At 47.1% G+C, this 26,137-nt stretch overlaps 1 protein-coding gene across 3 annotated transcripts in view; it reads right to left on the bottom strand.

Annotated features, from left to right (window-relative positions):
- The window catches only part of ESRRB (estrogen-related receptor beta), a 39,240-nt gene extending 18,083 nt beyond the window's left edge, over positions 1-21,157 (bottom strand). The window contains exons 1-3 of one of the 3 annotated variants that reach the window (XM_010183727.1): positions 21,111-21,157; positions 20,616-21,025; positions 9,765-9,881 (exon numbers count right to left, since the gene is read on the bottom strand). In XM_010183727.1, the coding sequence (XP_010182029.1) occupies positions 9,765-9,881; positions 20,616-21,012 (514 nt within the window). In that variant the 5' untranslated portion in view covers positions 21,013-21,025; positions 21,111-21,157. Of the gene's footprint in view, positions 1-9,764; positions 9,882-20,615; positions 21,026-21,110 lie in introns of those variants that run through there. The other 2 variants (XM_010183726.1, XM_010183725.1) reach the window with 2 other exon arrangements.
- Between the last annotated feature and the right edge of the window lie 4,980 nt (positions 21,158-26,137).

Below are 26,137 nucleotides of genomic sequence, written 5' to 3'. Positions count from 1 at the left end.
TAGGGAAAGGCATCTCTGTCTAACAAGAGTGGAGAGGCAGCAACCTGGCTAGGCTCTCTTTTGATCCTCTGAGATTTGATGGACTTCCTTATACCATTAGGCTCTTATACTGCTGCAAAAAGAGGCCAGCCCCTGAAATTCTCCTGGTGGATGACTGGTGCAATTACTTAACTCATTTGAAACAGGAAAGTGACCTGAGGGTCACAGGTCAGCATGGCCAGAAAAAGCCAGCGACTAGCACGGTGCAGGCCAGCAAGCCTTGCCATGGGAGGTGGGGAAGTAGCCTGGGGAGGGGGGCAGTGGAAAAATCCATCTCCTGTGTTACAAGGGCCTGCAGAGAGATCAGATATATCCAAGCAGGATGTTGCAGCCTGCTCCACCTTTGATGTGTTCAGGGATATGTTAATTGCGTGGGAAAGCTCCTTTGCTGTCTCTCTGGCTAAGGAGTCCCTGCTGAGGAGTTAGCCCTGTGATGCCTGATGACACCTGGTACCAGAGGCTGTCCCATGCCTTGGAACAGTGACACAAGGTTGTACGTGCTCCTCAGATGCAGAAACACAGGCAGCATGTCCCTGGTTGTTGGTCCAAAGCATCTAGGATCTGGTGTAACCCACACAGCTTGCAAACCAACCCTTCTCCTCCGCCAATGCCATCTGCATGGCTGTCAGCTCTGCAGAGGTGTCTCTGCAGCATCAGCCACTGCTGTCTCAAATGTACAGCTTCCCTCTCACGTTGAGTCCCTCTCACCTCACCCCCCAATCACCCTGGAAAGTCAGGAATTAACAAGGCCTTCAAGGGCAGATGAGAGTAAAGAATGCCTCAGTATCTTGCTCAGCAATCTGTAGTAGCCCCCACCCCCACACACTCACCCTGTGTTCATGGTCCATGCAGGTGTTCTCCTGTGATTGCTTCCCTTTCCTATCCTTCAAACAGTGTGAAGCAGGACAGCAGGTCTGTCGGCTATGTCACCTGAGGCAGCAATGCCTGCAGAGCAGCAGGATGAGGGGCACTGTGTGAAAGGAACGGATGCAGGCATGTGCCTGCCAGGAAAAGATCAAGCATGCCGTTCCCAAGAGGACCTAAAAGATGACAAAGCCCCAGCTCCACTGACTTTCCAAGAGGTAATGCTCAGAACTAAATCCCCAGAGGGGTGTTTGCTGCCTAGAGGAACCTGAAACCCTGGGTGAGATTTAACTCATTTTACTTTAGACTTTAATAGCTCCCTCCTGTGCATCTGGGCTCCCCTGACAGGCAACAGAGAGAAGCAGGCACCTCAACATTCATGTCACCAGCCAGACACTTACCTGAGGAGTGATGACAGATACTTCTCTCCATTGACTACCCAGGGAACCTCTGCAGGGTCAAACCAATGCTTTCTCTAGCCCAGTTTTCAGTCTCAGTCTATCCAAGTAGAGCACATGAGCCTTTTGGAACAGGTAGAGGAGCATAAGCATGGACCAAGAACCAAATTTTTAGATACATGACACAATGGAAAGGCACTCACCACTGCATGGAGAGAGGCCTGCTTGTGATGGAGATCCACAGAGGTGAGGGAATTAGAGCCACCAGCACAGCGTGCTGCTGCTTTGCCCTGCCTCTTGGAGCAACTCTGCTTGGGCCTTGCAGCCTTGACGTCTCTCCTGAAGACCTCACCTCAGCAGTGGCTTTTCCTACACTAAGAACTAGTGTCCACTTATTATTTATTTCTCAAATTAGAACAGCTGTGCCAGGCAATTCTGAGTAAAGACCCTCTCAGGATACCCTGCAGCCCAAGGGCTGGCACAGTCTTCAAAGGTGAGTCAGGGGAAGGGATTGAGAATCTCGGCAGAGCTGAGTCACACCACAGGCTGTGAAAATGCTGATGCACGTAACTTAAGTTGCTGCAGAGCAGTGGAACATACCTTCAGTTCCACTCTTGCTCATCTCTGAGGATCTTACCTACCATGTTGTCACAACTGCCTAAAAGCTCGGAGCACAATGGCTGGGGTCTAAACATCCCTGCATGGTTACAGCCTAAGTATCCCTGGATGGTTACAGCTTTCATCAGCTTCCTCTTCCCTGTACATGTTAAGAGAGCACTAAGCACAATTTCTGGTGACAGAATGTAGGTGTTTATCATAAACCCGCGTAGAGGTGATGCTTCTCTGAATCCACACAGATGTATATCAATGGAGCCTGGACTTCATGTTTGATAGAATGGAGATTTAGTTATGTATGACAATGTACAAATTCCTAGGCAAAACAAATGGGAGGAACCATTGGCTATGGCAGAAGGAGAGCATCCTGGATGCACCAGTCTTAAGGCCAGAAAACAGATACCAAGTGTCATCAGCCCAGTGTGCACTAAGTGGGTGCCCATCCACTGGAAGCCTCCTCTTTGGAGAATGACCAAAGGCAGCCCATGCTCTGTGTCATGCCACCACGCAGCCCAGCTCCAGCCACATCACAAGTGCTTAGCTCATGCCTTGGAAAATAGCTGGGTGTGGATGATACAGACATCAAGATGTCACTCACTGCACCTGGAGATCCTGTTTCAAAGGACAAGGGGTTGCCTCTCTGTTTTTAAACACAGAGGTATTTTAGAGAAAGAAAAATCATTTTCCATTCTCTTTTTTCATTTGGATGCCTCCAATAGTGATATTTCTGGCACCGGCTGGAGGCAGAATACTCTATAAATACAAAGCCATTAAATCACATGCAGCAGCAACCTGATCGGGGCTGCCTTTTAATTTCCTGACATGAGCTGGCCACTAACCCAATTACCCAGAATCCCCGGAGGAGCCCTCATCTTTCCCAGGAAGCACAAAGCAAGAGCCCGAGCATACTGCAGGGATGTCAGCTGAGCTTTCACTGAAATCAAATCTCTTTTTGAGAACACATGGTCTGGAAGACGGGATGGGGGCAGGAGGGAGAGGGGAAAGGTTGCTTGAAACACTTTGCTCCACTGAGAGATTTTTTCACTTGAAAAAAGCACTCCATTTAGTTATGATGCTGAAAAGGAGCTCTGTTGTTGATTCAGTTATCTGGATTTTAGTGAAGGATGAAGGCAAAGTTACTAAGTGGAAGTAGTTTGAGATTGCCAGTGCTTGGAGTCCCTTGTTTAGATGACTGCACCCGATTTATAACACCACAGAGCCAGGCCTGCCCAGGGTGACAGATTTGTTTCCTTGGGAAACATTTACAACATCAGCCACTGGCTGCAGCTGGTAAGGGAAACAGCAGAGTTTGGAGGAAACACCAGGACAGTTCCTCTGGCTGCAGGGCTTCCTAAGCAGCCAGAGTCTTGAACAGGAGGAGCACGGATGTAAGAGACAGCCACTTCTGAAATCTGGAGATTACAGGCTCCAACATCTCTGGAGTGGGGACCACCTCCAGCATTCGAAGAGATGCAGGCACTCAGGCAGCACAAGGATTATCAGGCTGTTGCAAGGGAATTCCCAAAGAGAATACCCTGGGAGGCACGGTATTCCCAAAGACACCGAGCACAGGAGGGAAAGGGGAATAATTAAGAGGAAGATGAGCTGAATGAACTTTGTGGCTCTCCTCCATTCACTTCTCATTCATATTTCACTACCTGGCCCTGCGGTGTCAGTAGCCACACATTCCAGCAATTACTACATCAGAAATTAGATTAAACAGATCGGCATCCAAAAGCTTGGGGGATTCGTAACAAAGGATTTGGGTACCCTGCTGAATTTTAACATGTTCTCTAGCATTTCTAATGGAAATGCACTAGGAGTGAAGGAGCAAAGCCTGGGAAAGAAATGGTTGTACCTAGGATTACTACATCACTGTAGATAATGTAGATAAAATAAATCGTACACATTTCCTGGATAATTGCCCAACCTCTCTCTTGCTTTCTGTATCCAGATCAAGACTACCTCCCTCTACCTTCCTCCTTGCATTTGTAGACTTCACCCTCATCACACAAGTAGCTGCTGGGTGACTGCTGAGAGCCGAGGGGCCAGGCCAGATGACAACTTGCCTTCAAAGACATTCGGAGTGGGGCAAAGCATCTCGTACAGGGCAGGTTTCCTATCCTGGGAATTCACACTCTTACTTTTATCACAAGAAATGCACATAGACCTGTGTGACTCCAGGAATATCTTCTGGTTTCTGAAGTAAGGTCTGCCTGGTCTACCGCAGGACACATCCCCAGGGCCCTTTCAGTCTTTGCCCTCTTTCTTGGAAGCCAACCAGCGATGTCTGCGAGGCACTGGACAGAAGCCAGAAAGTTACTCCTAGGCCTCGATCATGAGCAGGATTCAGAGGAGACAAGTCTCAGCACTGGCAGGGAGCAGAAGACAACCAATCTTCAGCAACATAATACACATTATTCCTGTTAAGAAGGAAATCAAGACTCAAAGGCTGGTGGAACATCTCAATGACTGGATGAGATTTTCAGGCAGTTGTTTTCTTTGCTGTTTGGTTTGTCACTGATGTGACACATGCTTGCACTTCATGAAAGCGTTAGGGACCCAGCTGTGCTTCCTTTTCAGAACTGTTTATGCTCCATCTGCATCTCTGCAGATGTGCCAGGACAGAACAGGTTAATGACACAGCTTTAGAAACAATACAAGGGGGAATCCATTAAAGAAAAACTTCTGCAGGGCTTCCACAACAGTAAAGGACCAAATGCCCAACAACTGCCAGTCTGCTCCATTTGGTATGGTGTGGTCTGGTACCTCCAGTACTGGCTCTCCTCTGCTTGCCTGTCTGCCGTTTCCACCCAAAGACGAGATCTGTAATGAGTCCTTGACGTCTCATCGCACCTCACCTGTTATCTCCACCCTTCTGCTCATGATCTCAGAACATTTCCCTTTAATGAACTGACTGTACTGGGTTTATGTGGCAAGATTTTGGTAGCAGGGGGCTGCAGGGAGCAGTTTGTTCCTGAGAACGGTACCCCATGGAAAGGACCCATGCTGGAGCAGTTCCTGAACTGCAGTCTATGGGAAAGACTCACATTGGAGTAGTTCATGAAGGACTGTATCCTGTGGGAGGGACCCCACGCTGGAGTAGGGGAACAGCATGAGGAAGAAAGAGCAGCAGAGACCAAGTGTTATGAACTGGCCACAACCCTCCAGTCCCTATCGACCTGTGCTGCTCGGGAAGGGAGGAGGCAGACACCATGGGTTGAGTCTGGGAAGAAGCAGAATTGGGATGAAGGTGGTTCTAGTTTTGTTTTATTTCTTAATATCCTACTCTGTTATTAACTGGCAGTGAATTAAATTAATTTTCCCCAAGTCAAGTTTTGCCTGTGACAGTAATTGCTGAGTGATCTCTCTGTTGTTATCTTAACCTATGAGCTTTTTCATCATATTTTCTCCCCCTGTCCTGCTGAGAAGGGGGAGCAAGAGACCAATTTGATGGGTGTCTGGTGGCCAGCCAAAGTCAACCCACCACACTGACACACAGAGAAGGACTAACACTACCATCCTCATCACAGTGCCTGTCTGCAAAGTGACACACAGGGTTGTGACTTCAGAGAGGCAGCAGAGGAGTGGAGGGCAAGGCTGTGAGGTTGTGTTTAACCAGAGTGTCCAAAATCAAACCTCTGAGCCCACTTACACAAGCCATGTGTCATTTGAGATTACACCTACCTCTTGAAGACAAATGAATTGCTGTAGAGCAGAAAGTCCATGGGTGGCTAAAGCATGAATGGTAAGCATATATTCTCCCCAAAACTGACAAGATATATTGAGGTTTTAAGAGAGGCCTGCCAAACTGCTGAAATTTCTCTATCCATTATTCTAGAGAGCCAGAGAGATCAGATCTACTTTGTAGAGCCTAAAGAGCTACACTTTGGTCATTGTGGGCATGAGACAGACAGTTCTGGGAGCAAAGAGAGGCAATGGGGTGGCTAAAGACAGGGATGCTCAGCTCTGAACAACGCCTCTCCTCTGCAAGTTGCAGGGCCCGCTTTCCTTCACTGGCTGTACCCACTGGCCAGGTATGTACATAGCCATCACCATCTCCATTTGGGGTCAGCAGTGACACAGGTTGCTCAGGTTTTGCTGATTTTTACAGAGCAGGGGGACATGCACTTCTGGACAAAGCTGTTATGGTGCCCCATCTCCCGCTGTCTGCAGGCTGGTGCTTCAGCAAGGCCAAGAGCCACAGAGCACAGGTTTTCGGTGGACGGTGCCTCTCCACAGGGGCTGGAGTCCACTGGAATTCTAGACTCCAGATTCAGCAGCTTCCTATCCTAGCCTGCTAGTGAGGGGCTAATTCATGCTCTCTGGGGGCACACTCCAGATGAAGGGGAAAGCGAGAGACAGGCAGCCAGGCAGGCCAACACTTGAGACATCTGAGCCAGTTGGGTTCGTGGGCAGAGCTTTCCGCCTGCCACGCTCCCCAGCGAGTCTCGCCTGCCCTGCAGCGTCACGCCAGGAGAACCTGAGACAGCAAAGCTCTGGTGTCCGCGCGGCTCCCTCGCTGCAATGCATTGATCGGAGCTCTCTTAAAGAAAGTGGCCTGGATATCTGAGACACCTATTGATTGCTCCATCGGCTCTCTTCCTGCCCTGATCCTCATTCACTCAGCATTGCCTGAATAACCCGCACTTCTGTGTTAGGGGCAGTCTCCTCCGATCTTAAAGGACTACATTTGGAGCTGTTTGTCCAGCTGCAGCCCATGTCAGGAGGAGAGAAGATGCTTGGTGACCCTCATATCAACTCCCCAAGGGGAGGACCTAAGTCTCTCCTGTAGCATTAGGCTGAGCATTTCAGGCATAAGGCAGAAGCTTGAAGTCATGGTTACCTGGCTTTGCCATCTTTGAATACTGGTGCCTTCTGACTGAAGAACAGGCTCATGCCACGTGCCCAGTGGGCAGGAGGTGGTTGTACACCATGTATGACAACAATAACCAGGAAAATCTTTCCTCTCTTAATGAGAAGAAATCATGAAGCCCTTAATCAGGTATTAATGGAATATCACACTCTTCTTCAAAGGAAGGCCAGTTTCTTTATCCAGAAATGTCCTCACTAAGTTACCAGCCCAATGCCAAGGACATCAAGGAGAAACCCATCAAGAACTGGTTTCCAGATCTTGCCTTTAACCACAAGATCATTTTTCCCCCAAACTCCTGGTAATAAATAAAGCAGGAGAAAGAACCTGGCTTGGCAACCTTCTGCCATGGGTGAACCAGAGGAAGTAGAGGGGGGTACACCGAGGCAAAGTAGGAAGGGCAACTACTGAAAGGAAAGAACATCCTAACTCAAGTATCAAGACACATCTTGTCCTAATGAGTGCTTGGAGACTGCAGAATAGGCTCTCTGGGGAAACCAAGACATCAGGGATTTTTACAAACAGTTAAACTACTAGAAATGTACAGCTGGGAACACTCCTGCCCTGGCAGAGAAAAGGGATGGCTAAGCTAATAGGATGACAGATCAGAGATAGAAAAGACCAACGAACCTTTTCTAATCCAAAATCCCTTGTCAATTCTGCAATTTTGAGCAAGTCAAACAATTATGGATTTGTTCTTTCCAGGAACTCCTGGCTCTGTGGAGACCAAAGACTGTAAAAACATTTTTCTCTCTTTTTGGATTTTGCTTGTAAAGATGTGTATTGATTGAATTCTTATACTAATACTTTGTGCTTCCACCAGGCTTCACATAAAGTTAACTAATCAGTCCTCACAATCCTTTTGCAAAGCAAAGCAGCACGACTCTTACTTCTCAGCTTGGGAAACTGTGCAAAAGAAAGACAAAGTAAGATTCCTGCTCAACATCACTTGGCCAGTCCATGTCAGGGCACAGGAGTCCTATTTGCAGATTGCTGGTGCAGTCTTCTCTGCTCCTCTTGATGCTGTCACGTGTTCTTGCATCCCATTACTATCAATAAATCTTTATACTGTATATTCCACAGCTCTAAATATTATGGGCAGGATCACAGATATGCTAACATCAATAGCAAACCACCCTTCCCCAGTGGCTTTAATGATATCAAATCAATTCCTATATGAATAACTAAATACACTTCAGCACAAAAGCAGTCTTAGAGTCAAATGTCAGTTTGCCATGAGTGAGTTTGCCCATGGGATTCAGTTCAGGCACAACATGGTGTGAGTGAACCTACATTGCTTTCCAGCCTAACTTTGGTCTGGAAGGAGTTAACTGTTTCCACACAGTTGGAGGCTGAACCACAAAACCCTTCACAGAACCCTGCTCTGGCCTGTGTTGAACTCCAGAACTGGAAGCAGAGGATGCCCTGGCCACAGAGTCAGTTGTGCCAGCGCCAGCTCCTGTCACTGCTCCCCCAGCTGTCAGCTCCGAGAGGCTCAGCTGCTTGGATGCAGGGCAGCACAGAGCCAGGCAGCCAGCAAGCCTGGACCCGTGCTGCTGCTCTGCAGCGTCACTGGGGCCACATCAAGCTTTTTAAGGTTATTTTATGGCATTCATATCAGCAGACCAGAGTGCATTACCAGTCTGCACTCCCACTAAAGCCAGTGTCACTAGTGTGGACTGGCGTGTGGGTAAGGGGATATATCCCCTCCCTGAACTACCACATACAGAAGCAGGTTTCCAGTGGTTCCTCTCTGACTCCAAAAGTAGGTGCCTCCCTCCCAGCAGTGGATCAAGAGTCTATCCCCTCTATACCTATGCCAGAGAGGGCCAGACTACACAAGTCTGCATCTCCTCCCCTTGGTAACTGGTGTGTTCTAGCAGAAAGATATTTAACAACAAAAACTACACATCCATCAGAGAACAGAACAGGGTTTAACATCTAATCTACATTCTTAACGACACTGGCTGCCATCAACTTGCCTCTCAAGAAAGGAGAGCACCCTAGTGCAAAGCAATACACGCTCAAGTGACATTGTGCAACTCATCACCAGCTGCTGTGACGGTGTGATGAGGAAGCAAGCTGTGTGCTGGCATCTTGGCTCCAGCGCACAACAGGGCTTGTGCAGACCACAGCAGCTGCTGTGCCTTGTGGTTAAACTGAGGGGACCATGGTTTGCCAGGTACAGCAATGCTGAGGGTTACATGCAACCCCTCTCCTTCCTTTCCCCTCCTCCCCTCCCTGCCTCTCCCAGAGGGACCCAAGGGAAACAAAGCTTTAAAGTCAATCCATAAGAATGTGTTTAATTGCCACTGAATTCCCTGTGGCTCACCTCGAATGGACAAGGATTGAGGAGGAGGGTGAGGGGAGGAAAAGCAGCACAAGAGAGAAGCTGAACACTGCTCAGAGAGCACTGAACAGATCAATAAGCTGAGCACAACACAGGTTGAGCATGCAGGGCAAGGGACCCACAGGTCCCAGACAAACCTGTGCTACCCAGTATCTTCAGAAAGTCTCTTGAGTAGGAATATGGGCAGACCTTCGTTGCACACTGTGCCATAGCTCTGCATTAACTTCATCCTTCCCTTACGAAGCCCAGCCAGCCCATTCATGATCATTCAAGAGCCTCTGCTCCCCAACACTGCAAAATGACCTGGGGGGCAAGGAAAGCAACACCCTCCAGTCTGGGGTTCCTGTGGGAAAGGGGACAGGCTGGCACAGTCAGTTTCCAGTTATTTGTCAAATTTAAAAGTGCTAGAATTAATATCCTAGCATGAGGGGGCTGACTAGAACCACTCTCCTCTCTGGACTGCCCTCTTGATCACTGCCCATCCTGACTCTTTGACAAAGCCTGTAAATAGATACCTGCGGAAAGCCAGAGAGGACAAGCGTGTAGTTAGCCTAGGAGATCCTGCAAGGCCTGGAGTCCCAGGTGCTGAGAACAGAGAACAATTCTCAGTCTGACTCTGTCTTACCTTCTTTTAGCATCCCCACTTTGAGGCATTTCATGAAGCGACAGGCCTGACAGGACTTGCGCCTCCGTTTCGTGATCTCACATTCATTGGTGGCCGGGCAGCTGTATTCAATATTCCCTGCAATCAAACACAGAGATGGTCACCCAGGAACCACAATCTCCCCGCTGGTCCAGGGACAGGCTCTAGAACCTGGATATTCCCACCACCACCAGTCTGTATATGCTGCATGTTTGCTCACTCATTTGCACACACACATACTCTGAGATCACAGCCGGCTGTCGATGGCTCTTAGAGAGCCCAGCACTGCTTATCAGAACACACTTCAGAAAACAGTAATACTGCTATACGTATTGGGAGAAACCTGTCCATCCCAGGGGGTGACTGGGCTTTCAGGCACAATGTGTCCTCCAGGCACATCACCATCCCTTGCACTGCATCCCTTACAACCTGGCCTGTTCCCTGAGGTTCAGGGCTAAGAGTGGGAGCAGTTCAAACATCAGTGGCATTTGCCTTGCTGTCAGTCTTGCTCCATGTCTATGGGATGGATGTCACCCATCCAGGACCAGGACCAGGACCAGGGAGCTCAGAGATGGCATTTCCTCCTGCCAGCCAGCATACTACAGCTAGCAGGGAAGCACGAGGTCCGGATTGAGAAAGATGGGTAAGACGTCCTGTAGAATGAACATGGGCTCTCTATGGAAATCTTTCCAGTTTTATTTTATTAGACCTTGTGCACCTGCTTCTCATCCCTTTGCACGGAGCATCAGCATTTCTTTCCTCATTCCCTTTCATTTGTGATCACAACACTGCCTCTGAGACAAAACAGGGAAAGAAATTTATTTCTGATCACATCGTATTTTATCATAAGCCAAGAATGTAACTGAAACATGGATGCGAGGGTCTGATAAGAGGATATAAGTGGAATTATGCTGGATCACAGTGTAACACAACTGTTACTTAGTTCTAGAAGACAACGAACAGAAATGGCTGTCTCCATCCTGTCACTCACTTTGGAGGGGATGTTTCTGAAGAGGAGTATTCAATGTTTGCTGTGGAGCAGGACTGGAAATCTAAGCTTGACAGTGATGCATCATCAGTGGCAATACAGTTAAGGCAGTCCAGTGATTGGGTAAATCAGGTGGCTCTGAAAAGGATTTCTAAGCTCTACAGTCAGTTCAGAAGAATGGAAAAGTTGGTTTGGTGATTTAGAGCAGGAAACTGAGATTCAAGAGTTCAATCAGAGCTGCAGGGAGCAGTGTAGGTTAGAGCTGAGAGAACAGGCAGTATGGACTTCGTATATCATCAGATTAGAAGTAGAGCTTACCATTTAGTAGCACTGGGACAGGACTTGATTTTTGTTCCTATTTATATAATGAATTTCTATGTTCTTGTGCAAGACCCTTCATTCCCTCCTCTACCTAAAGGCCAACAATCTGATACATACCACCCTCTGGGGGTGGTGATTAGACCTCAGGGCTAACTAAGTGGTTGGAAAGCCCATTGGGAATCTGAGTGGAAAGACAGAGCACAGATGCAAAAGGAAGAAAGCCCCATTTTATTTATCTCACTATGCTTGGCCCATTCTGGGTGAAACCCCTGAAGCACGCAACACCCAAAGCCTAAAGGTGATCTGCCTTATAAACCTTCTACCTCCTGCCTCTTGTTTTGTTCCAAGACCTGCGACTTGCCCCTGAGCTCCAGCCCAGCCACCCCATTCCTCACCATTGCTCATCTGCCCCCAAACTGCAGTTTGTCTGCAGGAGCAGTGTGTTCTGCACAAGCTGCTTCCATTCAGGCTGTATTTCGTCATTGTGCAGCACCTGAATTTCAATAGCCAGCAATGCATCACGGTTCAGAGCTGGAAATTGAGATTCAGGCTTGATTTCAAGGTAATAAACAAACTTCTGCTCTAGACACAGAGCTCCAGCGCATTACAGACCCATGAGAATGGAGGCCCTGACCTCATGATCAGATACTTGCTGCATCCCATACAGCAAGGAGCAGAGCAGGAACAAACTTGGGACAAAACTCAAACACAGACTCACTTTGGAAGGTTTTGCCTTAGCTCCCCACTTTTCTCACCAAAGCCAGGACCAGAGTTCTGGAGAGATGTAAGAGTTCATGTTTTGTGGTCCCAAGGCCAAAAATTTGCCCCCTAACAAAGAGGGGCACTGAGTCCTTATGGTAGCAGGAGGTAGTGACAGCCCTCATCCGGCAGCTCAGGGTCTCTCTACACTCCATCAAGCAGACCGCTCAGCTTCCTCATGCCTCCAGCCCATGGACCTCTTGACAAGCAAAGTACTGAAATGGTCTATAAAACCTACAGCACAACTAAATGTGATAGTGTCAGGGTAGGTACAGGTTGCTGTATACAAACTGTATGTACAGCTTGAACAAGCAGTTCTCAAAGGTACTACTGCACTGGGATCATGATTGCTAAAGGAGCAGAGCCAGAGCAGGGTGGGCACTGGGCAAGCTCCCCTTCCTGGATGGCAAAGCAGTGGCCATGTGGTTTCCTGGGAAGCACAGGTGAAAAAATACACGAGCACTGGTGGGACATCCCATTCAGCATGCGTATTGCCTTCATGTTGAACACAGCCTCGTGTGCCCCTTCCACAGACTCTGCCCAGTCTAAAGGAAGAAGCCACCAGCAGCTGTGCCCCACAACCCTCTCTACAGGTACAAATGCCAGAGGTGAGGCCCACTGCACCCTCTTCACACAAGACAATGCTGTCAAAGCAGATGGAGTTTTAGATCAGGCCCCAAAACATGCTCTGCACTGCATGGCTTGAGGGCTACAGCTGGGGACAATACCTGCCAATATTGCAGGAAGCAGGGACATCACCAGGGAAGGCACAATCAGCATTACCCAAGCAGAACTCGTCCAAGAAAAACCATCGCCTCCAGAACTTTAACAAAGTTCCCTGACTTTTTTTTTTGTGTGTGTGTGTCTCAATTTCTTTTATGGGTCCTGGGGCTGGCTGCCAGCACAGTGAGCTGCTCACAGCTCCCTGTAATTTCTGTAAGTGCCCTGTGATAAAGTGATGAGATTAACTCATCGAAATTCCAGCAGCCTCCCAGCGGCTGGCGGTCACACCACCACCCCGGCTGCGGGCACGGGGGGCTCGGGGAGAGCTTCCCCTTCACCGCAGCAGCTGGGGGTGCTGCAGGGCCCTGCAGGAGACCTTCAGCACACAAGGGTGCACATGGACAAGTCTGTAGGTGGTCTTTCGAGGTCCCTTCCAACTCCTAATATTCTGTGTGATTCTGTGAGAAAATCCGAGTCGAGTCTCTGCGTGTTGTGAACTGTAGATTATGTGACCCACGAGGAAAGGGTGGAAAATGGGATAATCTAATAGACAAGGTCTTGCTTTGAACTGCTGATTATTAGAAGATATTTCCTTGACTTGGACAATATTTACATTTCATCTGAAAAAACTGCCAGGACATCACTGATGCCACGGCATAAGGTTTACCTAAAAATTGGCTTCAAAAAATTAAGTGGTGGGTGACCAGATCAGAGTTTGGATTTGTTCTAAGTCTTCACATGTGGCCTTGGGGGGCAAATCACTTCCTCTCTGTGTCCTAGTTTGTCTACAAAATGAAACAAGGACCAATCCTATCTTCTGCGGAGATCATGAGTCTCGATTCAACAAGGTCTAACTGTACTTTAAAGCCTGTAGATAAGAGATGCTAAGAAACAGCCAAGGACTATTAAAGTGATAGATCATGGGGTTTTTTATGCTAGAGAAATGCAAAATTACCCTATTTTCTGTAAAAGTAGACCTTTGACTGTTAAACAGTTTGGAACATCATTTCCAGTGCACACATAACAGGAGCACTTGAGAACTGCACACCAGAGCTTGGTCATTCAAGAGACCCCGCAGTCGACACACCTCTCTGGAACGGGAGGGACTGGGGAATGTCTCCCTAAGTTTGGGGAGCACAGGGAAGTCCCACCCAGCTCCTGTTTTAAGTCATAAGGAAGCTGAGCTCAGAATTAGGACAGCACTGAGAGCACAAGCTGGTCCCCGCTCACTGATCCTGCCTTTCTATAAAGATTTTCTACAAGGAATCTCAGGAAAGATTAGACAGAAGTAGCCAAGAAAGTCTTCAAAGCTAAAACATTTTCAGCTTCTGTTTTCTAAAGAAACCCTTCATCTCTCCTCTTTTTCTGGTTTCCTCTTCGTTGCTTTTCACCATTCTTTCCCTCTCCTCTCCCTTCGCTGTACACTCTGTCCTGCTCTGCACTGCTGCACACAGACCTCTCATCTCTTTCTTTGGCTGACTCAAACACAGGGCCAGATGACCGCAGCTTTTCCTAAATTTCAGGGAAAAACCCAGGTTCAGACATATCTGCTATGAAGTTCCAAATTCCATTAATTCATGCCTTTCACCCCAGTGATGTGTCACAGCACGCTGCAGTTGTGACCACTGGTGTGGTGTCACTCTCCGCCAGTTCCCTAAGGCCAATGGGCTGAGAGCTGGAATTCCCAGGGAAATCCATCTCATAGGCACCTCAGCTCATGCATTTGTCTCCTTTTATCCCAATTTTTCTAACAGTTGTCACACTGCTCCAACAGGGATTTTTCGGTTGGTTGGTTGGGGTTTTTTCGGTTCTGTCTGTCTGTCTGTTTGTCAAGAACTGCTTGCAATATACAGCAGCCTTAGGAAGGTCCCATTCGGCAGTCAGTATAATGCCTCCATGGTACAGCTATTCTGCATGACTGGGACAGTCTGCAGGAGAAAGCAACCTGACTTTTCAATAAGCCACCAGCTCTGTTGACACTTTCAGTAGTCACAAGCTTTTGTCTTGAATCCTTTTAATCTCTGATTCCAAAGGTAAACAGATTATTTGGGTGTCTCAGTGAAAAGGAACCTGAAAACTGTAAAAAGGCCCTTGCTGAGTGCAGTGCCAGACCAGCAGCTCCTCAGCAGGCACCAGTCTGACCTCCTGCACCAGGAGACGCAATGCTGGTAATATCCATGGAGTGGATGCTCTGTTACCTTCTGCTTAAGCTGGCCCTTCTAACTGAGGCATTACAGCCTGAGCACTGGTGTGAGGAGAGGTACTTCGTGAAAATCAGAATAAAACCACTCTGATGAACTGCAGGAGGCAAGAGGGGTTATTTTTTTAAGCCACAGTTTTCAAAGAAAGGGATTCAAATATCTGACCTCGAAAACTGTATTTAGGCACTTGAATAAGTGATCTGATTTTCAGCAGGGCTGTCCTATGCTTCCAGGGCCATGTCCCTGATGTGGGTGCTCGAGTATATATAAGCATCAGTAGACACTCCTGTTTTTGGAAAGAAACCCAAAACCAACCCAATCCAAAACCTCACAACTCCTCACCCCCACAAACACCAACACCTCTCCTCCCACCCCCCAAAAAAACCCCCAAAACAACTCCCTACCCTAGTACCCATGTTTCTCACTTGCAGGAAAATGAGACTTTGGAAAAGCAGGTGAGACAATCCCTTGTGCTTGGATTAACCAAAATTTTCCTTTATGCAGCTTATACAGTAAGAGAAACAGAAATGTGAGGATCAAGGCTTCAGGGCTCTTGATGCCATGAGAGAAAAGAGGGTAGCTGTAGGTGTAGCACCAGCACTGTTGGCCTTCTCAGGGTGGCATACCTGGCTCCTGCTCCATGGAAAAAGACTTGGGCATTTCTCACCTCATTCGAATCAGCCTCCTGCTTGCATGTGGACGCAGGAGATGGGCCCTAGGGCTACCTACTGGCAGCAAGTTTGTCTGTAGGGTTTCTGACCCAGAAATATGTTATTGAAGTCCCACAGAGATGTTTCTGCACAGAGTTCTCTGTACAGATGCACCAAGGCAAAAAGAAAACACAAGGCTAACGGAATGGAGCGGCACTGGAGATGGCTTTCCGAATTCAAGTGCTAGAGCTGTGAGTAGTAAGCAGCACTCAGGCACTAGATCCAGGGAATGCTGCACTTTCCGTGGTTATGCTTCAAAAGTTTTTGGAAAGCTCAGAACATCTCTTTTTTGGCTGTAAACTCCCACATGAGAAGTAACAGACACGTTTTGGAGGGCAGGATAGGACAGTGCCTGGCTGCTGGAGGACACAAAACCTCTTTTCTGCATCTCACAAGCCCTTTGCTGATCCTGTGGATGGTAACACCTTCCTGCTCAGGAAAATGAGCAAACTCTCTTACCTTACCTCCCTTCCCAGGAGCCACTCTAACCGCCTTAATGACAACCAGGAAGCCCTAGAAGACTACGGATTTTGCTACAAGCCTGTTATAAATCCCTGCAAGTCTTCTGAGCTGCATTATCCACATTTTAAGCCCCTTACTGGTGTAAGGGCATCCCAGCACAGTGGTTGTACTGTTACACCCCCTGAGTCTGAAGCTTGCAAGACTCAAGCAGGGAATCCAGATGCAGGCACTTTGCCTGATCCATAACCTGCCTATTCAGAAGATGATGGTAAATGTGTCTCTTTGTCTCTCCAATAACCAGTTCTCCCCAGTATCACTCCTTGCAGGTCCTGTAATATCACCTCATGAGCTCCAAGCACACAATGAGATGATTCCCAAAGATCAGAGAGGGAAATCTTAATTCAGATTTATTTTGCTGAGCTTTAAGCTTTTTATTTTATATTAATGGGCCATTTAAGAAATAGCTTTGATTTCCAGTATTTGACGATGAAAAAGAGATGAAGGGTAGTCCTAGTCACAAATATGTTGAATAATAAAGGGCTCATATGGTTACCGAGCACTGTTATGAGTTAATGTTCAGAACAGGCAAAACTACCTCCCAGTTGTAACAACTGATGAACAAAAGATAACGACAATATATTTGATTTATAGATAATGCTCTATCTACTAAGAAAACTATTAAAGGAAGGACGAGAGTATAGTTAGGTTAAGAATTTGTTCTGGAAAGAAATCCCACATTTGCCTTTATCCTAAATTTGGATGTAAAGGATCAGTCAAGATTTCCATGGAACAGAAATTCAAAAAAGTTTTAATTCAGAAACATCCAAAACACATCATCTTTCATGTCACAGGCCCGTTCCATTCATTAATATGAAATTCTTGTTTTTAAATCAGATTTCTCTTAAGAACCAAGAGCCGCACACTTCAACATGCCCGAAACTCAGACTCTCTCCTATCTTCGCCCGATTGCACCATCCACAATATTCACAGTGTCAGGTGATGCTATACTACTCGTGTGTTTATGGAGACACTTGCACCATGGAGGCAGATGCAGATTGCCACTAGAATAGAATGGTCCCCACAGATCAACACAATGAGAGAGGAAACAGGACTAAAACTCAGCCTAGTTGAATGCTTGAAATAGGTTCAGAATTTTGAACTCTGCCTTAAAGCGTGGGAAGTCCAGTCCTGGGGTTCAAAATAACCCATTCAGAGAGAAGGGCCTGCAGTCCAGAGGCATGTGCTGTCATCTCGTCCCAGGTTCCTCCTTTCCATCTCAAGCATTGCAGTGCTGCAAAGTGGGAATGGCACACAGGTTTCCACACCTTCATCCTTCCCCTGGGCCACGTAACACAGCATGAGAGAGGTCACAGGTGTGATCCCCCCGTAACCTGTGGGACAGGTTAGGGTGTGTTGTGTGATCCTGGCTTACAGCAAAACCAACCACTCCAACTCAGCTTGAAGTGCATCAATGATTTGGATTTTCCTGACTTGGTGGTTTTTTTTGTCCTATCTTCAACATTTTCCTTGGTAAAAATTCTGCTTTTCTTTGGAAAAACCCCACTGATGGAAAACTCCCGCATAGCTATAGCAGTGACCTCAGGGATAATCAGCCATGTCCGTGCTGGCTTTCAGCCTATCTTCTCCCTGTCACATTAAAAGCAACAGCTTTCGTGCTGCCCAGGACAGCCTGGCCTCACCTGGCTAAGGGGAAAGCGAGTTGAGAGCTGCCAGGCTCAAGAAAGGTCTGCAGCTTGAATGTCTGCTCTTCCCACTGCCGTGGTAGCAGCAGGGGGAGTAGAGAGGCTCTTGCAAGATCTTTCTGCCTCAAGACACATAGGTGTTACATGAGTTAATGCTGCTAAAATAACCAATAGGCAGACTGGGGTCATTTGTAGCATGAGAGGGGGATAGCTGGAGAGGGGACTTAGCATGAAGCTCTGTGTCATGATCAGGGGTGTCTAGATAGGGCTGCAGGAGATTTAGAACAATTTTTTAGCAGTATGCACACCTCTTCCTTAATAAAGTCACCAAACATAGGGCCACCAGATTAAGTACTCTCATCATAGACATTAGTTTTCCATCTTTCAAGCAGAGAAATTCCATCACTCAAGCAGAGAGAAGTGAAGTGGCTGGGTCAAGACCACAAAAGACTGATGATGAATTTTATCCACTGCATCTCCTGAGCACCCAGAAAACCCCAGAGTTGTAGCTCCATCTCTGTGATCAAATCATGGAGTCAACGCCATTCCCAGATACCAGAATCATGGCAAGTCTTCTTATACTATCAGGGAATGCAGTTGTATAACATACACATCTGCATGCTTTCTGCACACCCTGGATCAATGTGGATGTATTCTGGATGAGTATTTCCCCACTTCTTCAGTTAGAAGGTTAACACATCTGCCCAACATAACAGAGCTGCAGGATGAACACCTCTGGGAAATGCTTTTGCCACTTGCCCTCTCTTTTACACAATCCCTAAACCCCTTTCCCCTGCATACCTAGGCTGTGCTTGGGTATCGCTGGGAACAGTGCATTTTCTTGACCCAACCACACTCTGCAGCCGTATTTGCTGCCCACTCCCCTGGGTTCAGCCTTCAGCTCCACAGCTGAAACTGCACACCCTCGGGCACAGCACACTCAACTCCCCCACTCTTGGGAACAAAAACATTTTGGTACCTCAGTCGCCAGCCCAAGCTGATGACAGGGTGAGAGAAATCTCTGCTTATTCCTTTCCCCCATCTGTTACACGTTAACAGGCAATCAATTAGGGAACCACAGAGAAAATATGGCTTTGCTGGGGAGAGGGGGTTGGAAGGAAGCGCTCTCCCTTCTTGGGATTAAGTCAGCTGATATATCACCGAGGCTGACACAAGCTCTAGTTACTGCTGCCCTGCATAATTTTCTTTTAACTTTCTCTGAAAAACTCTTCAAAAGTTCCTGGGTCTTTTTCTCTCTCTGCAGGTTAGGCCTCTCTTCTGCTCTGCCACAGAGATGCTCCAGTGTCACTCCCATGAGGGGTTAGTTTTTCAGTTTCTTCCTATATAAGGAGCCCCTAGGGCTTTGCTTCAGAGTACTACCCTGTCCTCCTTTAGCACCTGAATGTGCCAAAAAGAAACACTGGGAATGGGTCCAAGTGCTGGAGGAGGGACAGAGTCAGTGCTGACAGTCAGAAGTCCAAGTAAAAGTTCACATTCAATCACAGGAGATTCAGCAATGACAAATCACAGAAACCCTGCCAGGGAACAGGCCAAAGCCCTAGGGATGGCCACACTTTCCACATGCCATAATAAAAGAGGAAGAGTCAGTGGGGCAGTACAGAGAGGGATTATTTCCACAGCTGGATAAGGAGAGGCATCTAAAATCTAAGAAGCTAGAAACAGTGAATTCTGGAGACTCCTAGGCTGAACTGCATCCTGCACTGTTCTGCCCACTCCAGAGCTGAACATCCCCAGTGATGGACCGTTTTCAGGCCCATTCAGTGAACAAAAATAAAATGAATGTTCACCCCACATGCATTTCTTCCATTTCACAGGAGAAAAGGAAATGCTGGTGTGGTGGCTTGATCCCAGCCAACAGCCAAGTGCACACACAGCTGCTCGCTCACTGGACATCTGTCCCCACCATGACTGGGTAAACTCAATACACTTTCCACTGGAAGGTGAATGATCCCATCCCTTTTCCAGTTAAAGAGCGCAGGAAATAAAGGGATATCTGTACATCCAGCCATGGTTGCTCATATGGGGCCTGCTCATGTAAGTACACCCAAGCATCTCTGGATACTGGAGCTCACCTGGATGTGCTCTCACTTTTGGCTGTGCTGTTGTATCTGCATGGGTGCACTTCTGCAGGATACCTTTGGCATTCAGGACACAGCCATACTCCTCATATGTGAATTGTACATGCGGGAGCAATGCACTGCAATTCACCTACACATATGTGCACTGAAGTTTTCAAAATCACCTGAGGAATTTCTCATCCTTAGTAAGGCTGACAAAAACTGGGTATCTCTATCTCCTTCGGTGCCTAAATTTTTTATCTTCAAAGAAGCTGCATCTTAATGAAAAGGGTTGGTGGAACTAGAAAAGGAGGAACACAGGATTGACTCTCATCTAAGTGCCCTGTCTGGCCTTGTGGTGAGGTCTGTATGGAGTCCATGTCCACAAATTAGGACTGTCGGGACAGAGTGAGAACCTCTTTACTCCTGTAGTGCTGGAGCTTTCACCTCAAGGTGCAGACATCTCTAAAGACACGCCATCTCTAGGCAGGGGCATCCATGCTTCAAGTGGGCCGTAAAACCATCTTTCGAATGCAAAGCATTTCCTTTCCAGACCTACTCCAAGAGCAGCCACATTTTCAGGGTGTCAGTGCCACTATCAGAGGCAGAAGATCCACTAGGCCAGATACTCAGATCTGGTAGCCTGAAAGGCAAAAGTTCTACCACCACAAAGCCTAACTTCATGTCCAGGTTGATTTGGACAGCCCAGAACTGGGCAAGAGGAGAGAGGAGGCATACAAAAGGATGGAGGGTTAGGTGCATTACATCCACCCTCCCTTGCCCCCTTTTATATGACATGGAAACACTGCAGTGTCAGCAATGGCCGGGGCCACCGCCCATTTTTTGCTATGGAGTGAATGTTTCAGTTTCCCTCCCTTCCCACCATACCTTGGATCGTCCTCTTGAAGAAGGCTTTGCACGCCTCACAGGAAGCCACGCCGTAGTGGTACCCAGAAGCAATGTCCCCGCACACCAGGCACAGCCGCTTGGGGATGGCATTGAGCATGTACTCGCACTTGGTGGGCGAGTCCTCCATGATGGCGCTGGCGCAGTCGTCGTAACGCTTACGGCAGGCCCCCCCGCCAATCCCCGTGCCATTGAACATGGGCGGCGAGTCCAGGCCGTTGGGGTGGCCGCCCATGGCGATGCCGTAGCCACCGCTAGCATCGGAGGAGCCGCTCGGGCTGTGGTGGCTGATGGCGTCGATGCCGGAAGATGGGCTGGAGGGCTCGGTCTTGATGAAGGACCCGCAGCTGGAAGAAAGGTGCCGCTCCTCCGTGGCCATTCTGCCGAGCAGCCTGCAAGGAGAGAGCAAAGGCACTCAGCCGCCTCCTGGCCAAACTCAGCTCCAGGGTAGTCAAAAGAGAGCCCTGCTTTTCCCACCTCAGCTCAACTCCAGTTGGCTCTGGCAGTTCAACCCCCACCAGGTGCTTCTCCTTCAGGAACAGCAGTACAACTTGCTAAGAACTGCCCACCTACTCCCCACAAACTCACACTAGATTAAAGTCAAGGCTATTGACGGAGATGACAACTTCAGGCTGTTCACAGGCTGCAGTACTGGGAAGGGGCATGAGTGCTGATGAGACACAATCTACCCCTGGACAGCAGAAAGAAATGAGCCTGTCTGTGGCAGGCCAGGTTAAAACGATGCTTGGTTAGTTCAGGATGCACTGCCCTGGCTCTCAGCAAAAAGGTCCTGCAGACCTTGCAGGAAGGACTTGCTCAGATTGGAGTTTCATTTCTAATACACAAGTCTGATTAATTTTCACGCTGGATTCCTTCCCCTCTGTTTCATTATCATCACTAAAAGGGGAGTTTAGAAACTGAAGGAAAACAATCTTATCAAAAGTTTCCACCAGCTTAATCTTAAATCTTAATAATTCTTCTATTTACTAGTATAGGGCTTTTGCATGGAGATGCTTCTCTCAAATTTCCACTTCTTAGAGAGAGGCTTATGCTCATAAGTATATGGAAAGGACTGCATCTTTACCAAATTTGCAAGCTCTTCTTATTTACTGTAGCCACAGATAGTCTTACTCCTTAAATAAATGCTCAGTCTTTTTTTAGAACACTGCTAATTTTTACGACATCTTCTGGCAGTGGGTTCCAGGGATTACTTGTGCGGGGTATGAACAAATGGAAAGTCCCACTTTTATTGGCCCATATTGTAATTGCAGCCTTTCAGGCTCCCTGAATATCTCCTGACTCTCCTTCTCAGGGAATGTACTTTTGCCACGTTCTCCTCATTTAGCTCCTCATTATCTGTATAATTGTTCTGCACGCACAAGTTTTCGCAGACCTCTTATCTGCTTCATCATCCATCTCTGAACTTCCTCTAGTCCGGCTATTTCTGTTCAGCCCAGGACAGAGTTCAATGAGCCAGCTCCTCAGCAGCGTGAAACTGGCACCGCTCCATCACTTCTCCAGCTGAAGGTCTGGACAGCAGTCAAGACAAAAGCACACCATCAATTACCTACTGACGTTACCATATTTTCAATGTTATTTTCAGCCTGTCTATTATATAACTCCTTACATTGTTTGCTTTTTTTTATCCCCCCCTCCTTAAATCAAAATTAAAATTGCCATTTCTTCAACAGAGAATATCAGCACGCTACTTATTGCAATCCCCTCATCTTTTCCTGATTGGCTATGGTTAATTTAGAATCCATTAAGATGTATGAAAAATCAGATTAAAGCCTTCTGGTGTGCATTGTTTTGCAATAGCCAACAGTGTATTTCATCTACCACTGTGCTGTCCGTGCACCCTGTTTTATCAGGATCCTCTGGTGTTCTTCAGCCTTTCCTGATAATTTGATGTCATCTGCAGAGCCTCCTTGTTCGCCCACTTCCCAGATCATTAACACACGGATCAAACACAACACTGATATTTGTGTTAACCTTTATCATGCTGAAAATTGACTTCTCTTTCTGTTCTGGGTAGGGTGTGTCTACCCTTTCTTTTCTGTCTCAGACACTTTAATTGACAATAGTATTAAGCTGAGAGATTAAATTTTCCCTTCAGCAAGACAATTTGTTAAAGGCTTTTAGGGAAACCTAAATAGATGCATTTCCCTGATGATATGTCCAAAGAATTCTGACTGACTGGGGATGCTGACTTTTCTTCTTGGAAGCTCTGCTGGTTTAAAATTACCATACCATGGTCATGTGGATAATTTCTATTTCAGTTTCAGCCTATTTACCTGGTATTTGTGGCAACTCCTTCTGCCAAGAGGTCAAACCCATCAGGGGACAGGACAAAACACTCTGTAGCACTTGCTGTAGCAAGGCTGGAGTGCATACGTGTGTGTGTATATATATGTATATACCACATCTGTATATCTGTTATGAATGTACATGTTTGATATACAGCAACTTCAGTCCTGCATCCTTATGATCTCATTTGACCCAACTATTTCCTAATTTTCCCTTCTCTGTTTCATCCTCGATGTTTGACCTCATCTCCTATCTCTGGGATCGATCAGCCAAGTTTGTTATTTGGCAAGACTGGTGACCTTGAGAGTATAGGCAGGCATCTCACGTTCCTCGGCTGCTTCGCCTGGTGTTACTTGAGAGGAATCCAGAGTTTGGTCCCTCTCAGAGACGCTGTGATGAGTTGATGAATGCCTGTGTTTTGACCAGAGGGTCACACTGGGCTAGAGGCCATGGGGCAGCTATAGGAATTATTGCTGCAGGTGCATTCATCTTTAATCCCGCAGGGTACCTCGACAGACTGCAGATCTCCTGGTGTAAGGCCAGACTGTGTGGAGGAAGATGAAGCTTTGCTAGTTGAGACCAGATCTTACCATCTCACAGCAAAGCTGAAAGCTGCTGTGTTGTCCAGATTCTAGACCCTTTCCCTACCTGAGAAGTGCATTTGTAGTAAAAATCTGAAGATCACTGGGCACAATAACATGAGATTAGGGTCAAAATGGAAAGAAAACTCACTATAAAACACTGTTTTGCCCTGCGGGAACTCCATAATAAAAGGAGTTGCAGTTGTAATGTTAAGGGCAGACAGAGGACAACCCTGTGAAAAAGGCATGACAGTGAGGTGAGCTGTACTGTCAGATTCAGTCAGCGGAGTTCAAATCCCAGCTTCTCTCTCTTAAAAAGCCCCAAATTCACAGAGTACCTCAAGAAGTGAGACCTCAAAAAGAGGGGAGATCAGCCTCCTAGGACCAGCCCACTGCTCAGCTCACAGCCTCAATGAAGGAGCCTTCCTCCCCAAGGCAGGCAAACAGTGACTGCCTGATGACAAATCAAGGATAGCAACGAGCTCCCTATGCCCTTACAGCTGAGGATGCTCCTGCTCCCTTCCAGCAGACAGCAACACATAGTGAGTTCTCAATAGATGCGAACACAGGCTTTAGAGGCTAAAGTCCTCAACACCCAGACAGATCAAAGACCATAGCTAAGGTGACTCCAGCCAGTCCAGAGCCTGTGGTTTTCATTTCTGGACTCTAGAACTTGGAGAGTTGATTATCGCTGGGCAGCACACATCGAATTGAGCCTCAGTAGCTCTGACCTTCTGCAAGTTTCATGGAGATCCGCGGTGCTTTTCAAACAGACTCAAAGTGTCCCCTGGCAATGAAAGACAACGTCTTGAACTTCAAGAAGAACAGCTAAATGTTTTCTGCAAAGAGTTCAAAGTGATGAACAGCCATTTTGCTCAGCTCTAGTTACCTTAATAGGAATGTAAAAGGAGAGAGACTTGATCCAACTCTCCTCCGTGCTGGCACAGGAAACTCCGTTACTATTTCTGTGCCCATGTAACAGGCTTAGAGGTTCTAAACATTTCGTTCTTTTCACCTTTCCTCATCATAGGTCATTCCCTCTAATCCTTTTAGCATCTTTGTGGCCCTTCTCTGGATTGGCTCCAACCTGCCTGGGTGTCTCTTGCAGCAAGGTGCCCCACATCGTAGAGCACTACAGGGGAGAGTCGCTCTGGAAAGCACGCAGCCGGGCAGACATATGGACCAACCATGGAGCAGTAGCTTGGCCAGACATCAGGCTGCACATCAGCTCACATCATTTGATAGCTCCTGTCTCACTGGGACCTCTCTGAACATAAGCTGCTTTCGCCACCGTGCTCCGCGCAACATGAAATTTGGAGATCCTCCCTGCTGCAAAGTAGATCCAGTATCATCTTTAAACCACACACTGCTAATTGCCACTTGTTTTACTAAAGCCTGTTCATAATGCTCATTTTTTCAGCCTACCTCTTATTTTTTTCCTACTCTGATTTTTTCCCCAGTATCTTTCAGTTGTGTCAGCTGTAAATTTGAGAACTATTCCTTTTACGTTTTCCTCCAGGTCACTAATAAATATTTAAAACCAAAACGCTGCCCTTTTGGACACCACCTTTGCAGAAGGATAAAGAATGCCCCTAACCCTTCTGTTTACACTGTCAGCTAATCCATGATTCATTTCACAGGATTTGTATCAAACCCAATTTGATCTAATTTCCCTAATAAGATCTTGCACAGCTTTGTGTCAAAAGCCTATGCATGGTCCAGAGACAGTCTATCCACTGCCTCCCTTTTCCCCACTAATTATCTAATCGTATCAAGAAGGTTATTGCCTGCCGTACTCCTGTTTCATAAACCCACTGCTGTTTATCACTAACAACGCTGTTAGCCCTTACGTGCCCATAACTGCCCTCGGGCAAGCACGCTCTGATCTCAGAGATTCGGGATGTAAATACGCAGGTTTAGACCAAGTCAAGTTACGTTAACGTTCCAAGTTTCTGCAGTTCTTCCCTTGCCTTTCATCTCTTGCTATGTCTCCATAATGGCTAGAACTGCTTATGAGTTTAATGCTCTCTTGAGAACAACAGCAATAATAAGAGAGAGAAAGACAGTTAGATGGACAGGACCAGAAAGAGACAATACATTAATGTTATAAAATCAAGACAGTAAATATTGCCCCTAATTTTTTCTTTTAAACTTCAAGGATTACACATTTGGAATCAAGGAAAGTTTAGAGACAACACTGCTGAGCTCCTCCAGCGACTGATCTTCATTACGGGCTCTGCAATAGGAAAGGCAAGGACGGCCCAGTGCTACCCTCCAGTCTCCTGGAGGAAGGTAAGGAACGGGCCATGAAGTTCTGCCATGCAGGCCAGTCTCTTCATCAGTATTTTCTGATAAAAATCACACGCTCACTAACCCAACGTGTTGGAGATTTTCAACAGTAAGGCTGAAATTGTCATTAAAATGAATGCTGAATTACAGCTGTAGGACCAGGGTCAGCTGAGGGAAGGGGAAAGTGAGAGAATACCCAGGCTCACCTCAGGACAAACCTTCTCTATTCTTGGCACAAGGGAGAATGTAAAAGGTCAGAAGTTGGCTTTTTTTGGTGGTTCTTATAGCCAGAATTCCAGACAGAATGAAATCTTGATTTTTTTTTTT

The sequence above is a fragment of the Mesitornis unicolor genome, unplaced genomic scaffold (genome assembly GCF_000695765.1).
Source record: "Mesitornis unicolor isolate BGI_N332 unplaced genomic scaffold, ASM69576v1 scaffold17544, whole genome shotgun sequence".
Taxonomy (NCBI): Eukaryota; Metazoa; Chordata; class Aves; order Mesitornithiformes; family Mesitornithidae; genus Mesitornis; species Mesitornis unicolor.
Note: the sequence above shows the minus strand (reverse complement) of the source record. Positions and strands in the feature narration are given on the sequence as shown.